The sequence below is a fragment of the Asterias rubens genome, chromosome 3 (assembly GCF_902459465.1).
Source record: "Asterias rubens chromosome 3, eAstRub1.3, whole genome shotgun sequence".
Taxonomy (NCBI): domain Eukaryota; kingdom Metazoa; phylum Echinodermata; class Asteroidea; order Forcipulatida; family Asteriidae; genus Asterias; species Asterias rubens.
In genome coordinates this window covers 16,441,132-16,459,982 of record NC_047064.1, presented here as the reverse complement: position 1 = coordinate 16,459,982, position 18,851 = coordinate 16,441,132, and the positions used below count along the sequence as shown (strand labels likewise).

At 37.9% G+C, this 18,851-nt stretch overlaps 1 protein-coding gene across 11 annotated transcripts in view; it reads right to left on the bottom strand.

Moving 5' to 3' along the window:
* LOC117288206 (CLIP-associating protein 1-like) overlaps positions 1–18,161 on the bottom strand; it is a 101,779-nt gene extending 83,618 nt beyond the window's left edge. For 10 of the 11 annotated variants that reach the window (XM_033768958.1, XM_033768964.1, XM_033768967.1 and 7 more), the window contains exons 1-4: positions 18,052–18,161; positions 8,074–8,441; positions 4,706–4,784; positions 660–703 (exon numbers count right to left, since the gene is read on the bottom strand). In XM_033768958.1, coding sequence (XP_033624849.1) covers positions 660–703; positions 4,706–4,784; positions 8,074–8,256 — 306 coding nt within the window. In that variant the 5' untranslated portion in view covers positions 8,257–8,441; positions 18,052–18,161. The remainder of the gene's footprint in view (positions 1–659; positions 704–4,705; positions 4,785–8,073; positions 8,442–18,051) is intronic. The other variant, XM_033768959.1, reaches the window with a different exon arrangement.
* Positions 18,162–18,851: the final 690 nt, after the last annotated feature.

The following is an 18,851-nucleotide window of genomic DNA, read 5'->3' as shown; positions in this document are numbered from 1 at the left end:
TGCTGTGATGTTGGCACAAAGGGGATATAAGTTTCAATTGAGAGCTTGAAAACACAACAGACTTTTGATTACAGGAGTAAGGTTACAAATTACCAACCAAAATACATGTACCATTTTCACATACGCAATTTGTGAATTGTTAACATTAATGTCTGCTTCTAGGCAGCTCCATGAAATTGGGCCCTAGAATGACATCCACAGTTTGCAACCTACAAACCCAAGAGAGTCTGTGGCCAGACATGTTCATTATGTGCACTTCACTAATGCACAGCCCATGTGAGTCTATTCTATAAATACACCCACTGGACTCCTGGATCCTCACAGACTACTACTAGTACTACACATGTATTGACTATCATGTAGCCGGTCTGGGAGCTTGAGGAGTAATTGAGAATGGCCTCAATGTTAAAGGAACACGTTGCCTTGGATCAGTCAAGTTGGCCTTTGAAAAGCAGTTTTCCCTTTACGTTGCGATCTAAATGGCCGCCCGTGTTTCTACCCGACGTAAAAGGAAAACCGTGAAATTTCAAAGCATGTTTGTGGGGATCGTTATATTCTACGTTTAAATTATCTATCTAACCAATTGCATTGCATTTCAAACCAAACGTGTTCCTTTAACAAACGTGTTCCTTTAATGTCAGTGCGATGAAACTACTTACTTGGTCTTTGCCATCTCCTAGTCTATCCACGACAGCCGGTAGTACTGAAGCAATAGGAGGAAGAAGATAACAGAAAATTTGGTTATTAATGACAGTACAAAGTATTTGATAGATCAATTGAAATTTGCATCTGGGATTTTTCACTTATAAAACTTTGGTGTTTTACCCATTTATGCACCGATGCGTTACATTGTAGCTCTGTATAGTTAGTACTTATCCAAGCTCTGCGAAAAGAAATCACAGGCATACATTTAATACTCTAAACCCACGACCTTTGCAATTCTAGAGCAGTGTCTTACCAACTAGACCAGTGAGATTGGCCCAGGTAGCTAGAGGCAGTTCGAATCCCATATTTTTAGCAGAGGGTACCGCAATGATTTATGGAAATTTGCATCAGGGTAAAGAATATTAATTTTGGTGTTTAACCCATACGTGTCCAAATGATTTGTAATGTGATATAGTTTAATTTATTCTTATTTGGTTTATAGCCTGATTGTCAGACTTTTGTATGTTGTACAGTGAAGCAGATGATCTGTACACATTGTAAACAAACTCACACTTTAAAGAACACTGAAAAACACACACTGGTTGATCACAACATGATTGGTAACAATACCAACAATCTGAAAAGGTTGTGTTGACAATTTGATACATTGTACCATTGGATCCCTGGGAATATTTCCAGACTAGTTATTTGTCTAATTGCTAGTTTTATTGCTCTATATTGACAATGGTTTTTTGTCAGCACTGTTTAACTCAAGGTCATCCCCATTGTTGGATTGCGAGGTTTTTACCTACACATACTAAACATGTACGCCTACATGTAATTGTACTAACCCCTTGTCAACTGTCTGTAGTGATATGTTTAATGTTGAACATAAAAAGAAGCAAATATGCACGAATTCACCTTTCCAAAAATGACAGGTAAAAAATAAAACAAACTATAGACATGATTGCATTAGTTTGTGGTTCAAATGATAGCTGATTACGTAAATAACATTTTCATATTTCCCAACTGAATTTGTTGATAAATAAAGTGAGAATAAATAAGTAATAACAAATCAACATTATCAAATAGATTGCTTTAAGAGGAGATACTATGACATTGGACCTTGATTTTAAATTCTTACAGTCACAGAATTCTACACAGGACTGTACGCCCGAGGCTTTGCAAGTACATTAGCTCAATCCTCATGACCCAACAAGTCGAATAGTCTTGTTTTTTTCAAATGAATATTAATACGTACACCCAACTGTGTATTAACAAACAGAAACAAAATGTTCAAATGTTGACTTTGAGTCTGGTTATTAAAATTTTGTTGAGTAACCCATTAGAGATAAGCTTCTCTTAGTGCTTAAGTTCAAATAAAAGAAAATATGCTGGTTTAAAGCCATTGGACATTTTCGGTAAACAGTAATGTCCAAGGCCCACACTTCGTGTATCACAACTTTGATATAAAATAACAAACCTGTGAAAATTTAGGCTCAATCCGTCATCGGAGTCGAGAGAAAATAACGGGAAAACCCACCTTTGTTTCCGCACGTTTATCCGTGCCATGACATGTGTTTAAAATAAATCTGTAATTCTCGACAACGAGAATTGATAATTGTTTTAATGATTTCTCGAAAAGTAAAGCACTTCATGGAATAATATTTCAAGAGAAGTCTTTCACCATTACCTTCTGTAAACCCTGTAAGTTATTTGTAAATCTGGGAACCTTTTTTTTTGGTTTCTGTGCCGAAAGTGTATTGGCTTTAAAAGTGAAGCTCTGGTCTTATAAAATAAATTCTGGTCCAGTGAACATTTTGAGCTGCAATCCCAGAGGTTTTTTGGAATTTGACGTCAAATTCGAGCCCCGATTTGGTAATAATTTCAGAAATTTATTCACGAGCCACATTTCTTTACAATACCAATTATTACTCATTTGGGAGAGCCTTAATGATGACTCAGTGTGTGCAGTTAGCCGACACTAACCTAATCTGTCACTAACCTAACCTACAAATGTATACTGTACATAAGTACATGCCCTGTGTGTAATGTCAAAGAAAATGTTATCCACTGTGCTACCTTGTGTGCTTTTATCTCTTTTGTTTTGATAATATTTAGTAACTGATCATAATTCCTCTTTACTAATCTTCTTTTAAAGGTGGTACATGTAAGTAAACAATAATAACTGAATGGAATTATTTCATCAAGACTTAATCCACACTGTACATGTACGTACGGTACATGAAATAAATCTGAAAATATTAAAGGAAGGATATTGATAAATAATCAACAAATTAATTACCATCAAAACTTACATGTACTTGGTAAAGAGCAGTGGAGAGCTGTTGACGTTATAAAAACGTTCTTAGAAACTACCACATTTGAAATAACGTAGTTTCAGAGAAAGAGGTATTTTTTCACCCAATATTTGAATCTGAGAAAGGCTTCAGGCATACTGGAAGCACACAAATTAAATGCAATAAGGGTGTTTTTCTTTTTTTCTTATTTATTTTCTTTCAACTTCGATGATTATTGAGCCCACAATTTCACAGGTTTGTTATTTTATGCAGTTGTTGGGACACACCAAGTGAGAATTAATAATTACCAAAAGTATACCCTGCCTTTAAGCCAAATATATGACTTAATAAAAGACACATTTTGAAGTGACTAAGATGGGATGTTTGAACCTTCTACCTGTCCGATCATTTCGCATGTTTTTTTTACACTGTAGATGCACTAAATATGTATGCCAGCCTCACTGCAAAATGACATAACCTGGTAATACGTACAGAGTTGTGCAAGCACACCTGTACACAACCCATGTAAATGGTTTGTCAACTGGCTCAAATTGATTGGGTTAATCTTCAGTTCACACCAAGGATTTAAATCCACTCACTGATTAACTTGTCAATAAAATACTTGTTAAAAATACACTAATGGTTTGTCAACATCTGCATAAATACTAAGGTGTACATGCGAGAGCTGACTAGTGAACTCCACACTGTCTAAAAAAACTGTAACATGCAACCCAATACCATACTATACTGCACACCCTCCATGCAATGTATCACTGTCGTTCATTAGTGCTTTCATTTGTAAATGAATCCAAATCATTTAACAATCTCAAGGAAACTGTGTATTGTATGATACACTGACAATAACTGAAATAGACCTATTGTAGATCACCAGCCGGTGATACAATACTTCATATTTATTTTGTAAAACACACTGATAGAAATTCAGAAGTGTAATTGCTTCTGCTTTAAAGGCACTGGACTACTTTGGTAATTTGTCAAAGTATTCTCACTTGGTGTATCTCAACATATGCACAAAATAACAAATGTGTGAAAATTTGAACTCAATTGGTCATCGAAGTTACGAGATAATAATGGAAGAAACACACCCTTGTCATACGAAGTTTTGTGCTTTGGAGATGCTTGATTTTGGGAACTTAAAATCTATTTGCATTATAAGGTCTCAAAATCAAATTTGTGGAAAATTATTTCTTTCTCAAAAACTACACAACTTCAGAGGAAGCCATCTCTCACAAAATGTATAATAATATCAACAGCTCTTCATTGCTTGTTACCTAGTAAATTTTATGCTAACACTACAGTTATTTTGAGTAATTACCAATATTGTTCACTGCGTTTAATTCAACTGAGGCATCCCGTTGCTTTGCACACATCAGAGCTTAAATTTGGGGGGAAATTATCCACAAGACTGAAGGGCTTGTACAATGTAGCTCAAAATTATGACTGTACCAGCCATCCATTTCACCAAACTCTTCCTAACTTAGGATTAATCCTAGGACTTTAAACGAATTAAATTCCGCATCCGAAGACGATACATGTAGGACACATTGTTTACTGACCCGCAGTCTAAAGTTAATTTTCAAGCCCTGCACATCAGTGTAGGAGGTGAAAATAAATAATATTCAAAATATCAAATAACAAACCACAAGAGAAACTGACTGGAATTTTAAATAACATTAATTTGGTTAAAAACAAAGACCAAATGACAAGAGCAGCACTTGGTGGATATTCTTAATGTTTACCTGATCCGATGTGCGATTTAAATCTTTCCTCCATTCTGTCAACAAGACATGTGAGACACTCCAAGCCACAAAGAGAAACCTGCATAAAAGAATGAAATATCGAAACCACAAAGAGATAATGAATTAGTCTCCATCTAATCTGTCATCTTCTGTCAATAAGTACATCATTAATTTATGTAATGTAACAACTTGCAATATTGTGCAAAACATACAAAATGAACTGAAATTTCATCTATGAGAAGGCTTGGCCATTTTCATTTTGCAAAGGGCATATACTTTGTAAATCTTAATAAAGACTCTGGGAAACTTTTGAAGATGCACTAAGGTCAAGTTGGGGCAAACAAAGCTATGGCCCCCCTTCTTACAGACAGACCTTACATTTATGATCTGATGCCTTTTTAAAAATGTATTTTAGAATAAAATGATTGTTTATTTCTCGATAACCCTATATAATTCTATGCAATAACAAAAGTGCTGTACTGGCCTTGAACTGTGTTATCTTGACACATTTTTAAATTATTGTACAGTAAATTTTCTGGATTGAAGCTGCAGCTTTTGAGGCCTGGTCTGTCCACATAGTAATTAGTAATGAAATTGCACTTGGCATTGTACACTGTACACATGTTGCCTTGTGCCCCCATGATATGCACTACATGTACTTTTCTCATAGGAACATGCGTTGTAGATCATTCAAGGCTTCAGGGAATGTATTACATCACGGCAGCAGTTTAAAACAAACATTTTTAAATTGCATATTTTACTTTATGTTATTTTCACTCCTCTACATTTACAATGTGTTACACAGCACACAGGTGGGGAACAAATAATTAAATTTATTTATTTATTTTAAAATATAATGCACAATAGCTCACACACATTGTACAGTGCAGATCTACAGTAAGCACCGGAAGGTTAGCATGCCTGTTCGTGTGCTTATGGTTAGCAGCGCTATGAAATAGAAATTGCACAGTAAGCACAAAATCGGCCGCTAAGCAGCGCTATGAAATTGGGCCCAGATCATACATCAATTCATTTTGCAGATCCATACGCAATTTATACGTATCCGTGTATCTGATATTCAGCCATCGTACTATGCACACCTATAGGCCAGCCAAAAGCCGGCCTACTGTCACCAACAGTGTCAGGCCTTATGTGCATTTCATTCACAATCACATGAACATCAGGATACCGCGTCTAGGCCTACAAGCACGTTTTCCAAATACAGTGTATGCAAAGCCCCTGTTTTACATTTACCACGCATACAAAAAAGCATGTAAGTGATATTCCAAGCGCTAAAGGGCGACATTTCCCCGGCATCATGAGCAGAGACTTCTGTCTCTTCTCTGATGCCAATCCGATACCCAGCCCGGAGCAGCTCCACTCTTTTAAATGGGCCATTTGCTTTCTTGTTGAGAGATTAGAGAGTATTTGATTATTGTTATGATGAGCATTTGCACTAAGCGTGAGGGATTGTCAACAACTGTGATTGGGAATTTTCAATTTATTGCCCTGATGTGTGGCACTGTTCATACTATGTACATGATGATGACTGTGATTACACACCGTGACCTACATACTGTAATACGTGTATTCTGTACAAGTTTGTATTCTGGAAAGGGCCTGATGCGATTGATTCTCCTAAAATTAGAATTTTGTCAAAGTCAACTCAGATTAAATTTGTACCTCTGTATCAATTTTCAAGTTTATCATAATGACTGAAGCACGCCAAATTAAAAAAAAGGGTTTTCAGAATGTTTTCTACTTGTTTATCTTGGATTAAAATCTTAGTTAAAAGCCCTGTTGTGCATCCTGGAACATTCCAGTGATTTTCTCTTGATGATTTTTGTGAAATTGTATTATTAGGCTAATATTAATATTGTGCATATTTTGTTTTTGCATATTATCAACCAGAATTTACGCATATTGGCCGAATATGCTACCTTACAAGGACATGTACAATGTACATGGGAAGCAAAAATATGTTTTCTGTCATTACACAAGGCACAATTTACAAAAAAATAATTCCACTGACATACAGTTGTACATTGTAACAATTCTACCACCATGGTTGTAGCATGTGAAAATCTCTGATTGCATTTTGTAGCCTAAATCTCATCAAACACTTAACACAAAAATAAACTTCTGACACAACATTCTTCTCTTTTAAATTTAGACCTTCACAACTTACATACTTGGTTTATTTTTTCACCACAGGCAAACATTTTATCCTTGGAGTGTGTGTGGGAACCAGCCATCCTTGACTGTGTCACAGATTGCCTAGTGCAAACACACCCCTATTGTTCACTCATTGCAAATCAAACAATAGGATTCCAACCCTATTGTCACAAGGTGATAAATGGTGATTGCTACTGAATTGAGTTTGCTGAGCAACAGTGAACTATAAGTATTCAGATAGAACTGAGTCTGTAAACACCAGGTCATCTTTTTAGAGATCTTGATACCGCACGATTTTAACGTTTTTATATTTAATGTTTCCTTTTTTCAAAAATATTTTCACATTTAAAATAAAGCATTAGAAAATACACTTTATCTTACGAGAAAAGACGTCGTTGTTGATCCATGGTATAACAGTATTGCAACAACGGACGGATGACGTGTGGCGTGTGTTGGGAGGTCACTGCATGCGAGTTCGTAATGCTAGCAATCTGTTAATTGCGCTGCTCAATCTTGAGATTGCACAACAGATGTTGATTGAGCGATGTACGCCGACGGCTGCGCTACGCCCTCGCATTTGCGCCGCCTGGAAACCCGCTACAGTTCCCACGTGACACGTCGAGTCTTGTCTTAATGCATTTATTGCCGGTTCGCGTAGATTTTACCAATAGAGGGCGTTTTAACTCACGCTATTGCATCGTTCCAAAACGACCTCTAGCAACACTGTTATTAGTCACAGTAGACCAGCTCTCATTGATCATAAGAGCATGCACACATTCTTGTAACTGGTTAGGCGTTCATCCTTACAGCTATAGGCCTGCTTTAATCAAGACAACACAACCCCTTTAATATTTGCCAAAATTCAAATTCTGCTGCTTGGACAAGTTTGGTGATTTGTAAAAACATTTGAGTCACTTTAAAACACCACTCACTTAACAAAAATTCTCAACGTTTGTGCACATCTTTAAAGCCTGGTTCATGCTTCCTGCGGATGCAAATTGCGCTACAAAATTTTACGTCACATATTTGCAATGAATAATTTGCAACAGTTGACTTGTGCTGAACTCCTGCGAAACATTCGCCACGAAAACAGCCCTGTTACTTAAAAATTCCCTTTGCATTAGTATTCCCATTCGCAGGAAGTATAAAACAGGCTACATTCTGCTCATCCCCTTTCATTTAAATGCACTCACCTTGAAGTTACTGCAGTTGACCCATCCTACAAGACCATCCACCAGCCTGTCGAAGCTTTCGCACACCAACGGGTTACTCTCATCCGATAAGTGCATCTGAAAATCATGCGACGCCTGAAGCCTCGAGTGCGTATCCTGCTTCATGATCTGGGCAGCTATTTCATCCAGCGTTAGGTCGGCCATTTTGTAAGGTCCGCTTGGGAAGGCCTCAGCTAGAATCTCGAAACACCAATTATCGAAAGCTTTAATCGCAGAAGATCTCTTCGGGAAAAAATGTAAACTTTCAAACGTGACTTAGGTCAGCAAGTCAGTGTCTCTCGTCGAGGGGCATGGTTTTGATTATTGACCTCATCCTCATATGATTGAAACTGGGGAAATAAAAAGACAAGAAAATATGTTAGAATAAAACTATAAGTTTCGAAGGGGAACTAAGGCCAAGCAACAGAGGCCATGGCTTCCGTAATAATTTAAGGCTTGTACAATAGTAGTTTTAGAAAAACTAATGCATGGAGCCCCATTAATAAAATGTCAACCCTTATTAAAAATTTGAAGGTCATGGATTTATTGATTGTTGTTGGTCCAATAATTGTGCCCTGTGGGAGTTGTTGAATTTCATCAACCTGGAGCATTCTGGGTACACTGCATAGCCTACATACATAGCTCTCTTAGGCCGAACAAAAGAATGGTTGTGTTTCCTATTACACTGTGGCAGGAGAATAGGGTAGGTAGGTAGGCAATAACTTTTTTTTTTGCTTAAAGTTTTTATGGCTCTGAAAATTAGGGTAGGCTAATGTTCCGATATTTTTTTTATTTTGCGCACTCAATTGAAAAACTGACCGTGTCAAATTTGTTATGTAAATATCAATAGTCCCTACATGCAGTACTGTCTATTCACTGATTTGTGAATACATGTATCTGACTTAATTAACACCAGTTGGATGGTTTGAGTACAAATACAAACACAAGAACATGTAACCATTCTTTCAAGAACAAATAACAACATGTTTTTATTGCAGTTTTTATGTAAAAGTAAATGAATAAATATAAAAATGTGAGGTTTGTGGAGACACCATGCTAGATCCCTTGCAGCGATGCGAAGACTCCCCCTGTCCCCAGCTGTGCCGCCATGATGCTGCAGCAAAAAAACACTATTTATTTTTACATGCGGTGCCGTGACACACACACAGTACACGGCATGCACAAACACACGCCGCACGTACACACATAGTACATGTTTGGTTTAGATGTACATGTTTATGTATATGTACATACTCATGTACAGCACATGCATGCAACGAAAGGAGTTGAGAAGTCTCGATCGATTGCGTCTCGGTGGGGCACCATGCTTGTGTTGACCCTCGTCAAACATTTTCAAAAACACTTTCCTCATTTATATTAATGTATTCTTAAGTCATAAAAACAAAATTGCAAAAAATAACTTTTCAGAAATTGCAATGCTTGACCCCCAACTTTATCTGCAAATAAACGGAGTGACAAATTTCTGAAAACACCCCTGCACTCCTTTTTCGACGAGCCCAAGTACGTCACAGAACCGCGCAAAAAAAGTAATCACGCAAGTTCAAAATTCCAATGCGCAATGTTGGAAATGTGCACATTCTCGCAGGTAAGTTTTAATTTGCGTAGGCACGTCTTCAATTTGCGCAAGTGTTGCAAGCACACTTCTAGAATAATAAACACAACAACTGAATTTGTCGAGAAGGTCCTGGTGCGTGTGGTGTGTGTACGTGTGTGGACGGACGAAATCATAACGATCCGAAGGACGGGACGACACGCGGCGTGCCAGTGGGTACGTACGATTGAAGTGACCAAGGTACGAAATGACAAAGGTTCGAAGTGTCTGACAATCTTGTTTGGATGAATAAAAAATATAGGAAAAAACATAGAAACATACCAGGACGATGTGCACAAAAATGAGGTTTAGGGTCGGCACCATAAGATTTTATTTTTGAATATTTAGCACTTGTTGATACATGTGAAACTTATTAAGTGAAGTCTGCCCATAACACATGTTGTTGCTTCAATCATCAGGATATTGATTAATGCTATCCTGAAATTACAGTATTATGACAACAGTGTCATAATTGCGAAAAAAATTAAATTTATAATGTTTCACATGATGGGCTGCTTTCACCTGTTATCAGTCTACTGCAGGATGAAGGCCTTAGCATGCTATTACCATGCTATTACCATTAAATGTACACTGTACATGTACACCCCAATTGTGCATATATTACCAACACCCACACACAAACATTTGAAATAGTGGAGAAAAGTGTACAATATCCTAGTGCCATATTGTACATGTAGGACGGAGGAACAGTATTGAATGGAAAGCAAGGTCCAACGTACGAGCGTAAATGTCGCTGGATGTATTCAAGCAAGGGCATGAAGGCATTTTCTCCTTGGTAAAGGGCACACTAAAAATATGAGGAAATTTAAACAAATTCTGCTGTTTAAAGGGCACCAAGGCAATGACCAGGAGGCATGGAGGCAATTGCCTCCTGTCTCTCTGTGAAGTATCGTGCCTGATATAAAACATATGAACAGCTCAATAAAACATGTACGTTGATGCCCTGGAAAATGTTCATAGTCCTAAACGTTTTCAGTGACTGCATTTTTCAGTGCATTTTTACAATATTTCATATTTTAAAATAATGTTGCTATTCAACAGTGAATGTTGTCTGGACCTCCTGTGTTTTTAGCTGGCATTTTCCAGCGGACTACTGTAAAGGGAGAATGCCGGAGTGTATGAATCAGACAGTAATTACGAAACGTGTATGTGTCATCGAATACCAAGCCACACTCAAGATTGCTTCAACCTATATACACAATGTTCAACACAAATTGTTCAGCTAAAGAAATAGCAGTGCATCATACATTGTCATACATGCACTGTATGCATGTACATGTTTTTGATTTGCAATTGTTCATCTATATTTAGCAAAATATCTAGCAAATCTAGACTACATGTAGTTTGATTTCTGCACATTGAATGCTACACTACTAGAGTACACATCATGTAGTAAGTTTATTGATTTTGGAGAAGCAACTGCTACACTGTGTTACATTATTGTTACACAAACATTGATGTTTTTCCAAGGGCAATCTTTCATCACTGTAATACAACTTCACATTGTAGGGAACAAAATCATTCACTTGTATTGTAATACCCAAGAACACTTTATAGACAACCCCATTTAATTGAGAATAAACAAACAAACTGAAGGAGTTGGACATAAACCAATAATCCTCTCTAATGATAAAACATGCACGCTGCACATCACAGCCAACACCATATCTGGATAATGTAGGCCTACAAACATGTTAAAGTTAATGAATAACATGAGATGTGCGCACATATTCATTATGCTAACGGCAAAACATGCATTAATTAAAATAAATACAGAGTACAATTATGTACACGTATCATGTACAGGTACACATATTGTATAAAGTGTATACATAATGTTTGTAGTTTCCACGTACGTCTATAGACAATAATATAGACAACTACGCTGGACACGCGCACGTTAGCAGTCGAATGAGATAGCTGGAATCTACACTGTAGTAGTTTAGTGACAAAGTTTGGTCGTTAGGAGCATGGAGGTAGAAATAGAGGAGCATGCACCTCATTAACGTGGGTGCTACCAGTATTTGCATGTAACGTATAATGTATGCATAAACACTGTGTGCTCGAACCGTTTACAAAATACCCTGGTTTTTGTCTTATATCCACTAAAACAAATAAAAAAATACTGAAGACGATGCGTAATCAAAATTTATTTACTATGATGCACAGTCACTTTCATGGAGTAAGAGTACACTGTTATTGTTAACACCTGGGCAAAATTTCAGAAAATAATGCTTTTGAAACACATTTTTGCTGTTTAAGCGGAAATGAGCAGGATACCAGTCACAAATTGTATTTTGTTACATGGTAGTTTGGCTGATAACCTTCTTCAGGTAAATAACATTTTGTTACGCTTAGGAACTTCCTGTTTTAAAAACAAGATCTATGAAACTTGGCCCTGCGTAATAACATGCATAGTTTGATCCATCTTCCATTCCTGTTGTGTTTGTGTCTGCTCTCATATCTGAACTATGAATGCTACCTCAACATTTGACCTTGGAACAAGTCATTCATGACACAGTGTGCTTTCACTTCACCATAACGTTACTTCACCAATTCATTAGTGTGTACATTCAATGGTTAATGTGTTAAATACCCAATAATGTATTGACCCAAATTCACCAGAGCCCAATTTCATAAAGCTGTTTACCAGTAAGCACTTTTATCTGCTTACTGTCATAGCAGAACAAATGTGCGTACATTGTAAGCATGATAAATGTATTTCACCATGATTTCTCAAGTTAGGAATGTTTCTTTTGAAAAACTCTCCGTATACACTACTAGTACTAAACAAGTTTCACAGCGTTTTTATTTGAAATATCCGTGAGAACTCACAAAAGACACAGTTTGACAGTTCCGAGGTGGGGCTGTGTGGGTTCACAATACTGGCGTAGGTTTACAATACACTTGTGTTTTCATGAGGTTTCAGGGTAAACCTGATTGCACAAAACCAATAGCAGCTGGAATGTCAGGAGAGTAGGGTACTGGGATAAAAATACAACAAATGTAAACAGTAAGTTTAAAAAAAAAAGATTACTGACTGAAGATCCGATTTGCCTGCTTGTGGCGAACTGTAAGATATTTTAGGCATGGAATCCTCACTGAGAAAGGAACTGGTGGCGATAGACACAAAGAGATGGAAGGAATTTCTTTTGAGGTTAATCTAGTTATGTATTTTTGTAAACAAAATCTCAATGACATTTGACGGACCGTACAATTTAATCAGTTCCTGAAATGCAAAATAGCAGGGGATCAGTGTGGAGATAGTCACTACTGCATTACACACTGTATGCACAATACATTCAATTTACAGTTGTGTACTTGTTGTGCACACTTGGCACCATCCCAGCACAACGTACATTTGTATGCACTTCAGTGATGTAACATAGAGCCTAAAGAAGTGGGTCACCTATTTTTGTATCTCTCAGTACAAACATGCCGTGACCACTTTGAAATAGTTTTAACCAGTTTCAAAAATAATTTTACTATGATTTCACTGTGCAATCCATTTTATCCTAACCTTTTTAATTACCCTAGTGATGAACTGAATCATTCGTGAATCGATTCTCAGATTTCTGAGGGCCGGTGTCCCATTGCGAATGCTGAGACCAGATGTAGGCAGTTTTAACCCGCTGTCACCTCACTCAACATTGAGGTTTTTATGAAAGTACTACATGACAGTAGAACTGTACTCAGCTGTAAAAAAGTTCAGATGTCTGTCTGTGTCTTTCTTTATAATTTGGGCTATAAATCAGATTTGCGCTGACAAAAAAAATAATCTACGTATGTACGTACATGTATGCCCCTATCTTTACGTGTAATTTTATTACTTCTTGTGCTTTTAAAATCATCTCCATCAAATTGGCCCCAGGGCTGAAAATTTTGAATTGTAAAAAAAAATAATAATAATTTACACATAAAAAAATGTTAACCAAAAAATTAGACAAACAGGAAAGAGGGTTCAACCTTGTTTGCTGATCAGTTTTGTTTTCTTTTTAAAAAGAAGTAGTCAGAGTACACCATGTACACCCATTTCATGTACATGTGGCCAACCATGTATTATTGAACACCTGTATGCCTTAAACAGCTAGTAAATGTACTATGGTTTGAAATTCGCTACTTGCCCCGCTTGTTTTTCAGTGAAATCCACAAAAAATGGCAGCAGGAATCCAGAGGCAGGATTTTGCAAATTCTTTTTTTTATTTATTTACAGACAGCCAAGGGCAATCACACCTCACAACAAAGGCATCATCCCACTGGGTTGAGCAATGGGAACAAAAGCACAGGTCAATGGCAGACAATAGGTTTATAGTGTGGCACTCATACACTAACCTCATTGTATTAGGTAGTCATAAAGACTGGTTTACTATAGAGAGCACCACCCCCCCAGCTGAAAATACTGGTGACATGTAAAGCCCTCGTTCTTTGTGGTTGTGCCTGGAATTTTGCCCTTACCAGGGCCAAATTTCATGGCTCTGCTTACCGTAAGCACAGAATTGGCGCTTACGGAAGCAGGGAATTCTGTGCTTTCGGCAAGCCTATTTCACAGGTTAGCGGCGAATGTTGGCGTCTGCGCATGTGTAGTCCCTGTTACAGAGGCATTCTAAGCTTAAAAGGCTAACGCAGAAATTCAGCACTTGCAAGTAAGCGGGGAATCGGGATCGTAAGCGCAGAATTCGGCGGCAAGCAGAGCCATGAAATTGGGCCCAGGTATACTCCTGAGCATTTTTATTCCAGAGAAAGAGGCACTCCTGTTACTATAGACAATTATAAGAACTTCTACTGAAATCAAAACAAACTACTAAGGCAATGAGGAAATGTTCTCCATCAGGGCTTGAAATTAACACTGGACCACATCAGGGCTTGAAATTAACACTGGACAGCAGCAGGGCTTGAAATTAACACTGGACCACAGCAGGGCTTGAAATTAACACTGGACCACAGCAGTGCTTGAAATTAACACTGGACCACAGCAGGGCTTGAAATTAACACTGGACAGCAGCAGGGCTTGAAATTAACACTGGACAGCAGCAGGGCTTGAATTTAACACTGGACCACAGCAGGGCTTGAAATTAACACTGGACAACAGCAGGGCTTGAATTTAACACTGGACAGCAGCAGGGCTTGAATTTAACACTGGACAGCAGCAGGGCTTGAATTTAACACTGGACAACAGCAGTGCTTGAAATTAACACTGGACAACAGCAGGGCTTGAAATTAACACTGGACCACAGCAGGGCTTGAATTTAACACTGGACAACAGCAGGGCTTGAAATTAACACTGGACCACAGCAGGGCTTGAAATTAACACTGGACAACAGCAGGGCTTGAATTTAACACTGGACAACAGCAGGGCTTGAAATTAACACTGGACAACAGCAGGGCTTGAAATTAACACTGGACAATAGCAGTGCTTGAAATTAACACTGGACAACAGCAGGGCGTGAAATTAACACTGGACAACAGCAGGGCTTCAATTTAACACTGGACAGCAGCAGGGCTTGAATTTAACACTGGACAGCAGCAGGGCTTGAAATTAACACTGGACAACAGCAGTGCTTGAAATTAACACTGGACAACAGCAGTGCTTGAAATTAACACTGGACAACAGCAGGGCTTGAAATTAACACTGGACAGCAGCAGGGCTTGTATTTAACACTGGACAACAGCAGTGCTTGAAATTAACACTGGACCACAGCAGGGCTTGAATTTAACACTGGACAGCAGCAGGCCTTGAATTTAACACTGGACAGCAGCAGGGCTTGAAATTAACACTGGACAACAGCAGGGCTTGAAATTAACACTGGACAACAGCAGGGCTTGAATTTAACACTGGACCACAGCAGGGACAAGTGCAGTGGTTGAGTGTTTGTGTTCAAATGTTGACTTTCTGAGACCCATAATAAAATTAGATAATTCTTCTCCGAGGTAGTAGGGTCTACTGTACATATGTACAAGTCGTGCACATGCACTGAAGAAGTCCGCAGAAGTGAAAGCCCCCATGAAAGGTTCTCCCCATGCACAATACTATCGGGCCAACTGTGAGCGGATACATGTGTATGCGCGAATTGTGGGTCGCTTTTAGGCCATCACTAAAAGTTTACTGCATCATCTAACCCATACCCTACACAGACTAAAACTTAATAAAAAAACAAACTTGACAACTATTTATTTGTTTACTAGATTCTTATGCGCACTCCGAATGCACATGATACAAACATGTAGTAAAACATTAAAATTTGTGCTTGAAAACAATATGTTTGAAGAAAATAAAACTTATGCAGTGTATATTTTATTTACTCAAAATTGCTTGCTTGCTTGATTGATTGACTGGTTGATTAATTGATTGACTGATTGATTGATTACATCCTGACAGGAGATGGGAAGATGATTTGATTATTTCCTACCTAATGTACAAAACGACTGCAGCCAACAAGAAGAAAAAAAAGAGGTTTGGTGGCATGTATGTTTTTTCCCCTGACTGATAAAAACTATCCTATAAAAATAATAAACTTGAATATTAAGATTCTATTAATACCAATATGCATCCCTAGTTGTTGTGGTTACCGTCAAATCATAGAAACAAACTGCCAGACAAAAACAAGGGACGTCTAGTTCCTGTTCCTGATCTATATAAATGTCCTCAACACTACACTAATGACCGGGTACACCCTATTTAAGTTCAGCCTTGAATTGACTTAATCCAACAAGGAAATAGCCACTATAAATACATTCAGTATGACCATGGTATGACAGTGGATACTGTTTTCTAAAACTCAACAATCAAGTATCATACATCTAACAAACAAACAAACAAACAAACAAATGCATCACTTAGCCTACGTAAAATTGTAATACAAGTGGATACTAGTAAAATGTTAAGTCATAGGGGCCGATATCCCCATATTCTGACTGTGTTGCTATACAGCTGAATCATTTAGGCCTAGAGCACTACCCTACCCACTAGAAGATGTACACGTAGAGCACAGAATATTGATGAATTCATAGAAGTGAAAGACATTGGCATGATTGGCTATATGATGAACATAACACAATCCACATAAATATGGGACCTAGCTAGGAGCATCAGTCATTTGATATCTCTAAATATTGTATTCAGACACTTGGTTTGATTTGCTTTTATTTCATAAAAATCCAATTACAAAGCACAAATTAATCATACACGGTGCAGAAATCCCGATATAGTACGAAGGTAGGAAATGTCTCATGACAAGTACTCGTAAAAAGGTACGAAGCGTCTTGTAAGAAAGTACAGTGTCCAAGGTATGAAGTATCTAAAGTCACTCTGTACCTTGTCAAGGGTATGACGTGGCAAAGGTACATGTACGAAGTGTCCTGATAAACCAATCATATTCAAAACACTGACCTAGAAATATTCTGTCCATCATCATGGTCAAGAAAAAAGTATTCTCACAGTTGTACCTTACTTGTAATACACAGGCTGGTGAAAGACAGACAACAGTTCGTGTTTACGATACAAATACAGACCAGAGCATCCTCATGATCCTCCATCCGCATACACTTTCTTCACAACAATTGTGACACTTTGTCTTTTTTAGTTTTAAATAAATAAAATAAAAAACTATAAAACAATGTGCCATATTAATAAGGAGTTGCATGTAAGCCTAGAACGAAGGAATAATTCTTATTCTACATGGCTGGGTCAACATGGTCAAGTGAACATCTTGGATAACTTTCCGTATGGCGCCGCCACCACTTTTTTACTCCTTTTTACAAAATGGGAGGTAAATTAGATACTATTACTATTTATTATTTTATATCATATGAAAAAGTGGTGGCACCATGCGGAAACTTTTCCAACATTTTAACCATGTTAACAAATGACAGGATATAAAAGGACTGAGTGGGAGGAGTGAGCTGCTGCGAACAAAATTTGAAATTTGCAACCATCTCGAAAAAAAAAAAAAAAATGGACGAATGACTGACTGAGGCACAGTGCAGATAGATGTTTACTTTTTTAAAAGCGTTTGAAACATTCGTCGAAAAATGACTAATTTTGTGCATAGTTATTGTGTAAAAACTGATGAGTGTCGGTAAGATTAAGGAATATCTCGAGGCCAAACCAAGCCTACGCATCATCAGATTGCCATACACTACACGGTCTCAAGGTGTGCATAAATAGCTGAGTGATGAATGATGATTGATAAAAATATTCAACATGGAATCCGAAATGGATGAATGAGGGAGGGGAAATTAATTGAACTCGTTTTTTAAACTGAAGTTTCCAGATAATAAACAGCACCAACTACACAATCAAATTAGAAATAAATAAACTGTTATCTTACGTGTTCATCGGAATCGGCATTCTTACTTTCAAATAATTCCAGCGCTGAAAATTCTAGATTTTATATTCCGTGTTTTGTTCCGTGTGAAAACCCTCCATCAATCGAGTGCCGCCATCTTTCGTTTGCGCTTCAAATCTGTGACGTCATTGTCACTCACAAGAGAGGGCGCTATTGCACGTTGATGTTTGGGTTTTGGGCAAACTGCGCGCCGGAGATGCATCTTCATTAATAAAGTTTTTGTAATTACTGCCCTTGCCCTTGGCTTACTATTATACCCCGATGACCCTGACTTACCTCGTGGCGAGCTAGCTAGTTCACCGACCCAAGCTTTGGTGATGTCAGCAGAAGAGTGGGGTTCGAGTCCCGGTCATAACCAAACGTGCCCTGAGCAGTCTTAATGATTAGTAACAATTTGGAAACAATATTATTACTAGTTCACATGCTTCGAACAAAAATTGGGAGGTCATGCATTTTGCTCTAATACCCAGCTAGGCTTCTTGTTTGCACTGCTTATGGGAAAGATACCTGTCATATTTTATTACGGATTGTGATTAAGTAGCCGTGTTTCAGCCCAGGGGTAGGTGGCCAAGTTGCCCCCGGTGACAATTGACTTAGGTCGGCAGCCCAAAGCAGTTATAATACAACTTGTAGGCTTGGGGTATATAAAAGGGGCACAGGCACTCTGTGCACACGACGCAAGACCCTTCTGGATCTGGATCATTATTATATTCCGATAAAAACGGATACCCGCATCGCATCAGAGTTTTTATGACCTGACCAATGACCTAGTGGAAATGTCT